The sequence below is a fragment of the Sinocyclocheilus anshuiensis genome, unplaced genomic scaffold, assembly GCF_001515605.1.
Source record: "Sinocyclocheilus anshuiensis isolate Anshui unplaced genomic scaffold, SAMN03320099.WGS_v1.1 scaffold1144, whole genome shotgun sequence".
Taxonomy (NCBI): domain Eukaryota; kingdom Metazoa; phylum Chordata; class Actinopteri; order Cypriniformes; family Cyprinidae; genus Sinocyclocheilus; species Sinocyclocheilus anshuiensis.
The window spans coordinates 824,509-836,510 of record NW_015551101.1 but is presented as its reverse complement, the minus strand read 5'-3'; the positions used below and the strand labels follow the sequence as shown (position 1 = coordinate 836,510).

Sequence of the window (12,002 nt, the reverse complement as noted above, 5' to 3'; positions counted from 1 at the left end):
TCTGAGAGTGCAAGTCTGAGAATGCAAGTCTGAGAGTGCAAGTGCAAGTCTGCAGCCAGACCCTTCTCGAATTTTGTGCTTTAATTGTGATTAAAAATGTAATTATGTTTTGTTCATGTCACTAAATCTATATTGTATGTTCCTTTTTTTACCTTGGAATATATATTATAATAAAAATTCAAAATAGACCCATATGATATACTGTAATGCTGTGAATTAATAATATTTATAGAATTATTTGTAATATAATATAATATTATATAATATAATAATTAAACCCACAAGCCTTTTCATATAAAGAACAACCGTTGACTATTTTAGTATACTTTATAACTGTGTTTTTATATTTTTTACTCATTTAAAATGAAGGTGAAGATACTTTACAAATAATTATTTATGAGTTCCATGGAAATATATCAGTATACTGTTTGTAACAACATGAGAATGACTAAACAATGAAAGAATGAAGTATTCAGTCTCTGCTGTGTGACTAATGCATAAACTCTTCATCTCTGTTTTGTCAGTATTGGAGATCCTGCAGTTGGTGACGAAAAGAGATTTGTTTTTGGCTGACACTCACATTCTGGAGCTGGAGCAGGAGTGTAGGGAGGCCGAATCCCTGACGGCAGGGGGCACTGAGGATTTCAGCAGCCCCAGCAGCAAAGACAGCAGTCGGCGCAAAGCCAAAGATGTGGAGCTGCTGTACGAGGCCCTGCAGAAAGAGCTGTGGGATGTGGTGAGGGAGTCTCTGCGTAGCCCCACCGCCGGGCCCAACCTGGGCCTGGTGGTGCAGGTGCTTCAGCAGGAGGAGCAAGCCGATCGGGACTGGGCTCAGAGTGAAGGAGCCGCTCCAGGAGGCCCGCGGCCGAGGGAGTTCAAGAAACGCTGGAGGGAGGCGGTGGTCGAGTTGGCAGATGCAAACTTACCCCAGCATGAAGAAGCACGGGCGGGCGAGCTCGCAGCCTATCTGGATAAGCTAAGAGTGCGTATGGTGGAGGACCTCGGAGCGGCTCGGCGTAACGTGGTGTCTGTATATCCTGTGGAATATGACTCCTTCCAAGTGTACACACAGAGCTACCATCAGGCTGTTACCCGTCGTCTGCAGGCTATCACTAATGGGGATCTGCAGATCACTGATATATACTCTTTGCTAGACTGGCTCTACAACATTTACAATAGGTAAACACCAGCAGTTTGATTAGGATCGTTCACTCAAAACAATGTGATTCCAAACCTGTATGAGAACATTTTCCCATTAAAGAAACCAAACAGTGACCACAGGCTGTCAAGTTCCAAAAAGTACTTTACAAGGGGTCCATATTATGAAGTCTTCTGAAGACATATTCAAATATTACGTGTCAGGTTTGACACATTGGTACTGTTTCTTCTGAGTAAAACAGCAAATTTGAATTATGTGTACAAATGAAATTTGAGGGTTAAAGATTTGTGATCGGCAACTCTTAATTTCAGGTTGTTCTTCATATAAACCTACGATATGACTTCAGAAGACTTTAATTTAGCATATTTAATTATATGGATTAATTTTATTGTGTTTTTGTCATGTTTTAAATCTTGATATATGGGAAGAAAACAGAATAAAAAATATCTCAATCTTCTGTTCAGTGTTGAAGTGAAGTTAGAATGACATGAGGTTCTCATGTCTTTGTGATCAGTGGGCTTGTTGTAACAGATTTTTACAGACATTTTTTTTTTTTCGTTTAGAGGAAAAGTTTGGGGTCAATATTATTTTTTTTAAAGAAATTAATACTTTATTCAACAAGGATGCATTACACTGATCAAAAGTGACAGTAAGGACATTTATAATGTTCCAAAATATTTCAAATAAATGTTCTTTTGAAATTTATATTCATCAAAGACTCCTGAAAAAATGTATTACAGCTTTCAAAAAAATATTAAGCAGCTGTTTTCAACACTGATAATAGTAAGAAACGTTTCTTGAGCATCAAATCAGCAGATTAGAATCATTTCTGAATGATCATGTGACACTGAAGGCTGGAATAATGGCAGCTGAAAATTCAGTGTTGCATCAGAGGAATATATTACATTTTAAAATGTATTAAAATAGAAAACAGTTATTTTAAATTGTAATAATATTTCGTAATATTACTGTTTTATTGTGTTTTTGATCAAATGCAGCCTTCGTGAGCATACGAGATTTCTTTTTTTTCTTTTTTCAATCTTACCAACCCCAAAATTTTGAAAGATATAAAAAGTAAATCCGGTGGCAATGTACATTAGCGATGACCTGTTTTGTAGTTTGTATTGTTAAGTATTACTGGCTGTATCCAGATGTCAAGCCACATACAGCAACAGCAAACCTAAAACAGATGTTATAATTAGCTTCTGGTTGATATGAGAGGTGAAAGCCACTCTTGTACCTTCCCATTCCTGTTCCTTCATAATTCAATGTTTCCTTATGAGTGAAGTCCAGACTCAGTTTGTGATTTGCTCTTCCTGTTGTTGCTGCAGAGATGTCCTTGGAACAGTCACCATAACAACACCCATTAACCTCTCGCAGCTCGGCCCACTGCTGCCAGCGGAGACGGTGGAAAAACTCGAGCTTGACTGCCTCAACTCAGTCAGGGTAAGAACCGAAATTCCCAAATTCTAGCATTTTCTGTGTATCTTGAACAACGGCACATTCTGTCCACTCAAAGAGATGGCTGGTCATTGCAACCTGCACGGTCAATTAGAGTGCGGCATTTCAGGGTCAACGCGCGGTTTTCCTGTCTACAATGAGCACTACACAATAGGCGTCAGTTTGACAACATATCTTTCCCCTTCGCTCATTAAGCAACATCAATGTATGATCTTTTAATAATCCTTAAGCCCATCCTGAAAATAGTGACATTAGTCTAATACTTTATGTCATGAATGTGTTAATGGAATGATTGTTTCATTATGGATGCTGTCGTTTCGTACATGCCCAATACAGGCCCCAATATGGCCGCCCCCTCTCACAGCAAGGACGCTTTTAATGAGTGTGTTGAAATGTTGTGTTTTCCAGGGGAAAGTGACCAATGAGCTGTCTCAGGTTTTGGAGGAGGAGGAAAAGAGATGGCTGGACACCCTGAACGTCGAGGAGTATCAGTTACCCCTGGCTCGCACTGTTATTCAGGTCAGCGCAGGGACCATTTATGCTCGTTTATATAAAAGAGGATATTGTGCTTGACATATGGTGTCAGAGCATGTGATATCACATGTTTCTTTAATCCATTTTCTCAGTATTGATTTTGTGTATAATGGCCCACTGTTCCTGGCCGTCTGCGATATTTGCAGCAGGTTTTAGACACTGGGTCTGTTGTTAGAACAAAACGTAAGACATGTCGAATGGCATCCATGCACCTCTGTGTAACAAGAAAATCGTCTCCTAGCTGGAACCAAAATAAACAAACATTTCCCATTGTGAGCATGTTTCCATTACAGCACATTGTTTTTGCAGGCTATGTATTGCGCCCTAGTGGTCATGAATGATAGTAAGGAAATTTGAAAATAGTTCATTTGTTTGGTGAAGTAGCATTGAGCAAGATATTTCAAGACTAAATTGAGGAATTTTGTAACAGATTTCAATTCACTTAGTGTTTACTGGTGTGTAAATAACATATTTCTTATATTTTTGATTATAGAGGCTACAAGAAGACTTTGAGAGATCTGCAGCCGTAAACAGAGATTTGGGTTCACGGGTTGCTCAATGCAGTCTCAACGGACTGGCAGATTTCCTGTACAGGTGGGAAAGTGATACTTGAATTATGACACTACCATACAAATGTTTGGAGTCAGAAATGAATACTTTTATTCAGCAAGGATGCATTGAATTGATCAAAAGTGACACTAAATACTTTGACAGTGTTACAAATTATTTTTTTATTTGTATTCATCAAAGAAAAAATATTACGGTTTCCACAAAATGTTAGCATTTAGTTGCAAATATTTAGCAGCACTGCTGTTTTCAACATTGATAATATTAGAAAAAGTTTCTTAAGGAGCAAATCAGCATATTAGAAGGATTTCTGAAGGATCATGTGACAATGAAGACTGGAGTAATGATGCTGAAAATTCAGCTTTGCCATCACAGGAATAAATAACATTTAAAATGCATTCTAATAGATTTTAATTTATAATCACTTGTGAAAAATAAATATACATCTATTTCAAGTATTTTACAAATAAATTTACATATTTATGTACTTAATAAAAATACCCTGCAGTTGTACTTTTGGTATATTAAACTAGTATACTTAAAGTCTGCTAAATTGGAACAACTAATTTTGCACTTTAATTGTGCAGAAGTTGTGCTGAAGTCATTCACTCCCCCCACCTACAATCCCTGCCGGTACGAGACTCGAACCCACAACCTTTGGGTTATGAGTCCGACTCTCTAACCATTAGGCCACGACTTCCCCGTATAATAAATAAAGTTTATTTATAAAATTATCAGTAAGTCTCAAGTAAATATGTAAGTAAGTAAATATGTTAATAGATTTCAACTATACTTAGTATGAAATAAATGTATTTTAAATATATTCCTTTTTTTACTAAGGATAATAGTTCACAATCATACTGTTTTACTATATATTGGGCTTTATATGGGGTTCCAAGTTTGGAGCCCAATGAATGACTAACCCTTTTTAATGTCCTAAATGCTTAAAAATTGTTTATTTGTTAGATAAATACATTTTCATTCTTCAGTTAGATAATTCCCATAGAAATGTGTCACACTAACTAAATGCATTGTTTTTGCTGCAGTTTTCAGAGAAAGGTGGAGATGTTCCATGAGATGCTCGTAAACAGCTGTGAGGTAAATGAAGACGGTTACATCGCTAAAACCATCGCTCTTGTCAACTGCTGTCCAACGTTCAGGTAGGCTTCCTCAAAATCCTTTATTTCTATGATGTTTTTTAATTATTTTAGTGTTTTCATTATATAAACTGCTGTGTTTAGGAGCTTTGTGGAGCGTTGTGGCCAGTGTGACCCCTCAACCAGCGAGTACTCGAATCGTAGAGCCAACACAGCTCTGGACAGAATAGTCAGCTTGAGTGTGCGAGTGCTAAACGACAGACTTTTTGAACATATCAGGGTGAGGCTGCCACAGATCACCCCACACTTCCTCACATAGACATGCACGCACACACAGATTTCTCAATACCTTATGTTCGTCTCTGTCCAAGAATATAAAGAATATCTTTTCAGCATTTCCCCTATGGGCTGTTCTCAAGGATGTTGTTTTGCACAGCTACTCTGGCTCTGAGACACTAAAATAGCAGCACTATGTGAAAAACACTAGTGAATTAGATGTTTTTGGCCTGACGCCGAACAGTATTCAGTGTTTGCTGTACAGATTGACATTACCAGCTCTCATGGGCCACATAGTTTCGCTGCATCCTTTTTTACCAAGATGGGGCTCGAACAGGAAGTTAGCCGCACTCTCTTGACTCTAAATATGAAAGCCCTCACATCCTGGTGAAGGCAAATATAGTACATTCCAGTGTGTACTGTGTATGTCATTTCTAATCAAGAGCGTTCTGTCTCATTTCACGTAGCCCTTATTTGATAAGCTGATTAAACGGAAATGGCTGAGCAACACTGAGCCTTTTGAGCAAATCGAGGCGCTCATAAAAGAGCACTTCAAGAAGTTTCGCAGGATGGACAATCCACCTTATGAGGTAAACTAAGATGTCAATAACATTAATTTCCTCCCTCAATCTGCAATCTGCAAATTTATCATCAATTATTCTTAAAAACATGTGTTTTTACTGCTTTGTCAAGTACGCTTTGATTCTTTAATTCTTGTATCTACACAGCCCTTGTATTGTATTGGTTCATCGCAAATAGTTTTGTACAATTACTGCTAAAATCTATCTAGCTCTCTCAACCTTTTTTTTTACATAAAACAATTTCAGCTCAAATCAATTGTATGTCTAATTGTCGATTTAGCCATGGATAATGTACCATTATATAATGTCAGCCAGTCATTATCCCAAAATAAACCACTTCAGGGTGAAATAAGATTGATCTGTTTCATGTACGATCATGTTGGGTTTTTGTGAGATAAGCCTCTTATTTACTGTGTTCTCTTAGGTCCTGGTGATGGAGGTGCACCGGCGTGTGATGACTGAATATGTGCGGGCCATCATGAGGGGCAGAATCATCTGCACATCACTCAAAATGAGGAAGAGAATGGCTGGACGCCTTCGTGATGAAGGAAAGCACCTAAAAACCCTCTTCAAAGAGCTGGTGAGTCACTTATCTGAAAGATCAAAGTAAAAGTTTTTCATTTCTCCTGCTAACCTTGGGTGCGTTTTCCAAAAGCATCGATAGCATTGATAACTCTATTGGTTACGACGGAACTTGTGGCAATAGTTGCTTTTTGTGAAACGCACATCTGTTCTGTTAAAAAAAGTCAGTTTTTATATTTATATTAATATTTCAGATGTAGCTTTTATTTTTATATTTTCAGATTTTGTTTTAATTTTAGTTTAGTTTTTAGTAGTTTTGTGATGTGCTTTTGTCATTTTTTTATTACTTTTTAGGTTTAATATATTTTTATTTCAGTTTTAGCTTTAGATTTGAACTAATTTCCAGTTAATAATTTTAGTTTTTTAACAAACCTATTTAAGTTAGTTTCTAGTTAGTTCTGATTTTTGTTTAGTTTTAGTTAACAATAATAACCCTGCTGTCAGCAAGATATATGATATTAGTTATGACATAATTATAAAATATGGTAGTACTGGTCAATTTCAAATATTTCAGTATGATCAGCAGAGTATGAAAACTTTTTGGAATGTTTTTTTTTTCCTTGCAGTTATTCCTAAATATCCAGTAATGTCAACATTTTCCATGTTACAGTAACATACGAGGTTGTCAACTTGTATCATGTTTATGGGACTAAATGGGAAACAGAAAACCACAATTACAATTCTAAGATTTTTTTTTTTTTACTGTTTTCTGAATCATTTTAGGTAACACTTTATTTTATGGTGTCCTTGTTACACATTATATGTATTTACTATAATAATAACAATAAATTATGCATGCTAACCCTAATCCTATCTAAATTACTTTTTTCAAATAAGTAACGCAAGTTACTTTGTTTTCCCATTTATTCACTGACACCTCGCCTGTCCCTGTGTTGTGAGAAATTGGGAGTGAGGTGCAGAGGCAGAGGTTCTTCCTTCAGTCTGAGGCTTATTAATTTCACTTTTGATGTGAAAAAGTGTGTGCAGTTGCCAAAAATAAAACTTTTGGGACTTATGTTATTAAAAAAATTAGCAAGCCCAGACCGGGTGACAAAAAGTAATGCAAATAAAAAGTAACTCAATAAGTTCGTTTTTCATAGAGTACCGCAATATTGTAATGCATCATTGCTTTTAAAAGTAACTTTCCCCAACACTGGTAACAAAGACACCATAAAATAAAGCGTAACCTCATTTTATTTTTATTAGTATGGCATTTTTCTTATTAAATCTTTATTCCCAGATTCATCACACTTGCCAAAATGTCACGTCCTGTTTTGAGCTAGATTCTAAATACTGTGTTTTAATCACTCAAAAACCATCTCTAGCCCACAACTTTTCAAACAAAAGAGATTCTGAAGAATGGGCTCTTCTGGAGTGGGCATGGAGGCAGATGGCTCCAAAGGGCATCTCTATGACCCACCCAAACGCTCCTTTCTCCTGTGCAGCGTCCGCACCTTGCTTCAGTTAAAACATCCGTTTGTCACCTCGGTGGACAACAGGATGCCATTGTTTCTGGAAGAATGTCCTGGCCTGGGCCTTTGAAGTCTGACTTGCCTTTAAGGTCAAACTGAGAGTCAGGAAGAACTGCCTTGGTGTAATGGGCATACAGATATTTACCCTCAATTGGAACAACATGTGCTCCTATACTTAATCCTCTAGGTTTTTGTTTTTCCAGAGACGAGGGTAAAAATAGCCTTCGGAGTCGTTTGGACGCTGTGATCTTTGGCTGTCTGTCAGAAGTCATTGTATAATGTACTTTTGGAAAGCGTCTTTAGTGCCAGGCAGTCGTGTTTAATCTGAACGTTCATCTGTACATTCCAGTTGCTGATCAGTCTCGGCGTTTGAAGATTGATCTGGTGACTGATATGATGTTTGATGCTGATCTTTGTTTGCCCCCATCCAGGAATCCTCCGCCTCATGGCTCGACAGCGCTATTCCTCACTTATCAGAGATCATTGTCTTGGAAGACACTCCCTCCATTCAAATGGAAGTTGGCGTCCTGGTACGGGAATTCCCTGACATACGGTGAGTGTCTTGAGGGGCGGCGTGCCGCTCGGCTGGGACACCTTGTAGCCCCTGATATGATCGAGGACGCAAAGCAGAGAGCTCAGGTCATCTGACAAAGCATGGTCATTCTGTTTGACAGCAAACGAGGGGCTTGTAAAAGCAAACTAGACCTTTGCGGTTTCCTGATTTTTATGGGAGGTTATCCCAGATTCGCATGAAAGGTGTACAGTTGTCCAGCTCTGGATCCTCGCAAAGACAAAGCAAAAACACAGGCATCCTGCCAGGGCCTGACCTAAAGCTCCATGATTTAACCTAGAGAGGGCAGTTGCCTAATCAAGAACCCTGTACGGCTGCAGAATCCAGAGGAAACTCTCTTTTGTGGAATGTGTGCTAAATAAAGCTTGAACCTTCAAATACATGACCTAGATGTGCTGCGGGCTCTATTGTTTAGCATTAGCAACACCTTTGGGTTTTAAACTGATGAACGCTTGGAATCTCTCCCATCTACCACATTTTATGATCTAGGGAAACTTTGAATGAACAGGAGCCAACTCTGGGAAGGTTAAATTAGGATTCTTTGCACCCTGTTGATTCAACTGTACGTATATACAGCTATACATTATACATTACATATACAGTACATTATAGAATATTATAAAGAACTTAAAGTTTTTTTTGTGTCTTCCAATGCGAAACATTTACATTGTATTAATATTCTATCCTTTTTTGCTTTTACTTTTACTTTAGTTTAGTTTAGTTTAGTTTTTGTTTTGGGAAAAGAAATGAGGGGGAAAAGTTTGGGGTTGGTAAAAAAAAAATTGAGAACACTTTATTTGAAGGTGTCCTTGTTACACGTTACATGTGCTTACTATTGTAATAACAATAAATTATACATTATTACATGCAAGTAACCCTAATCCTAACCCTAACCATGTAGCAAGTACATGTAGTTAATTAATATTACTCAGTGCTTAAATGTATAATTACACTGTAACAAGGACACCTTCAAATAAAGTGTAACCTTTTTTAATGTTCTTGAAATAAGTCTCTTATGCTTACCAAGGCTGCATTTATTTGATCACAGTAAAAACAGTAATATTATGAAATATTATTGCAATTTACAATTATTTACAAATAAATGTAAAAATAAAAATTTATAAAAATGTATCACTTTCCTGTCCTCTTACTTACTGAATAATTTACTTTTGCATTAGATTGTAAATCTTAATTTGTAAACCTTTTTTAATCCTTTCTCTCTTTTTAAAATTCAATTTACAGTTTGCCAAATCTATAGAATAAACTTCAAATACAAGCCCAAGTCTTTTTGTATTTGAAGAATTTTTCAGTTTAGAAGAATATTCTATTTTGCAAGTTATGAAAACAAAAAATTGTTTTCTGAAAAAAAAAATGTGGCTTGTACTTTAAGACAAACAAAGCATGTAAAGAGAAATTCACTTAATGAAGGTCTATTCCAGTATAGTTTCAGCACTGACCACTTACCATGCAACCATATTACGGTTTAACTAATGCAATAGATGCAATATTTCACTTATTTGGCCACTTATTGTGACACTGTACAGTTATTGTTAATATGACAATATGCCTCATATATGAGTCAAGAGTGAATAAATCTTTCTTGTGTTTCAGGAGGAAGCATGTTTCTGCCATACTCAATATCCGTGGGATGACCCGACAAACAGAAAGGCAGGAGATCTTGAATATTGTGAAAGACATCGAGAACAGCGACAGCGTCATGCGGGTGTCCCGGGACAGGGCTCTCTTTGCTGAGGTGCCGGTGACGTCAGAAGTACACTGTCTAAATGTAGGCCTGAGCCGCGTGGCCCTCACCGCCTCGTCCCTCTTCTCCAGCATGCGGTTCCGGCGCAGAAGGACTCCAACCAGGGAAAACCAGGATGACATGCTGTAATCCATCTCAAATGGATGCTCGAGTCACCCAGCACTCATAGAGCACCGGAGCCCAGCAGCACAGCATTTGTTTCTAAAGTGTTTGCATGTGCCATTGTCACATCGTAAGGACAAGTAAGGACATCTTACAGATGCTCAGGATTGCAGGTTCTCTGAGAAAACTGAAAAAAAATGACACTACAGTTGGTATCACTACAACTGTTTTTGCACAACTAACATTGCAAAGGCTTGTGTGAAATACAGTGGCACCAAAAATATTTTGGCACTTTTAAAAATGTATGAATGTCTTTAGATTATATAACAAAATATCAAACCAAGTGGCATTTCTTATATAATTTTTTTTTAAAAACACACTTTTCAAGAAAAATATTTTAGAAATGAAGTTTGTAAGGTTTTAAATGATCAATGACATTTTGTAGTTGTAAAATCTTAGTGGAACATGTTCATATACTGTATATCAGAACAAACTGTCTCAGGACCAGTTGGGTAAGAGTCATAGCAAAAATGTCAAAAAGAGTCCTGTGAAAAGGTCTAGCCTCATTTCATTCCTAATACAATGAATCTCATACATTCTGTGTATCTAAAAATGTCCAAATAATCTTTGGGGCCACAATATGTTTTTTTTTTTTCTCTAATTGATGTAGTTATTGTCTGAATATATAGTGCAAACATCTCTAAGAAATGTCTCTTAGGATCTTAAATTGCAGGGGTCCGAGTGCGTATTGTAAAAAATATATAACTACTGATCAAAACACTGCTTGGTTTTGGGAATTATTCGTTTTTTGTGTTTTTTTTTAAATCGTACCATTTAGCATTTTGACTTTTGTGACAGTAATTAATAGTTATGAAATTGTGTTGTTGTTTTTTTTTATAGTTGCACATGACTGAAGACTGACTTTAAGGTACTATGCAATTGCAGTTATCTTTAATCTTTCAATTATTTTTATCATATTTAAATGGATGATTTTGTGGTCCAGTCATCTATTATCTTGTCATGAAAGATAAATGTATTTTGTTTGAGATCACTCAGATTTACCTGTGGAAGAAATCAAGAGGGACTATTTATGTATTGCAAGACTTATTTATTGCACCAGTAATTTCATTCATCAGTAATAAATACTGAAAAAACAACAACAATGGAAACCAATCCAAGCATAAATGACTACAACCAACAACAACAACAAAATAAAAATAGAGTAAATTCATGAATAATTGTATCACTTTCGAGACACTGCTCAACGTACAGCCATAGAAGCTTTTAGTGTGTTTACCTTTAATACTGATGGACAGAACTTTTCAAACAACATTTATGGATTCTGCATTTACTGTGCCACAGAGAGTGTCTTCGAAAAATATAATTTTTCATCCAACTTGTCTTTTCAGCATATTTGATAAGTTTGTATATGTTGCTGTGTGAGCACCATGGAAAGGAAATCAAAGAACAATTCAGTAAACTTTAGGGTACTCTGCATGTTGCTACATATGAAAAGCTTAAGACTTTGACATAAACTAATATTTTGGTTATAGGAAGAAAAATATTTTACAGTGTACATATATTAAATCACATGAATAAATGACAGAGGATCAGATATTTGTGTGTGTGTGTGTGTGTGTGTGTTCATGAGATAAATGACAGGATCAGATATTTCTGTGTGTGTTTGTGTGTGTTCATGAGATAAATGACAGAGGATCAGATATTTCTGTGTGTGTGTGTTCATGAGATAAATGACAGGGGATCAGATATTTCTGTGTGTGTGTGTGTGTGTTCATGAGATAAATGACAGAGGATCAGATATTTCTGTGTGTGTGTGT

The 12,002-nt window shown here is 36.6% G+C and overlaps 1 protein-coding gene across 1 annotated transcript in view; it reads left to right on the top strand.

Moving 5' to 3' along the window:
• The window catches only part of LOC107662783 (tumor necrosis factor alpha-induced protein 2-like), a 37,963-nt gene extending 27,448 nt beyond the window's left edge, over positions 1–10,515 (top strand). Inside the window, exons 4-13 of the mRNA XM_016452882.1 lie at positions 525–1,179; positions 2,491–2,605; positions 3,029–3,139; positions 3,648–3,748; positions 4,768–4,881; positions 4,963–5,098; positions 5,562–5,684; positions 6,100–6,255; positions 8,161–8,282; positions 9,912–10,515. Coding sequence (XP_016308368.1) covers positions 525–1,179; positions 2,491–2,605; positions 3,029–3,139; positions 3,648–3,748; positions 4,768–4,881; positions 4,963–5,098; positions 5,562–5,684; positions 6,100–6,255; positions 8,161–8,282; positions 9,912–10,191 — 1,913 coding nt within the window. The 3' untranslated portion in view covers positions 10,192–10,515. The remainder of the gene's footprint in view (positions 1–524; positions 1,180–2,490; positions 2,606–3,028; positions 3,140–3,647; positions 3,749–4,767; positions 4,882–4,962; positions 5,099–5,561; positions 5,685–6,099; positions 6,256–8,160; positions 8,283–9,911) is intronic.
• The last annotated feature ends 1,487 nt before the right edge of the window (positions 10,516–12,002 follow it).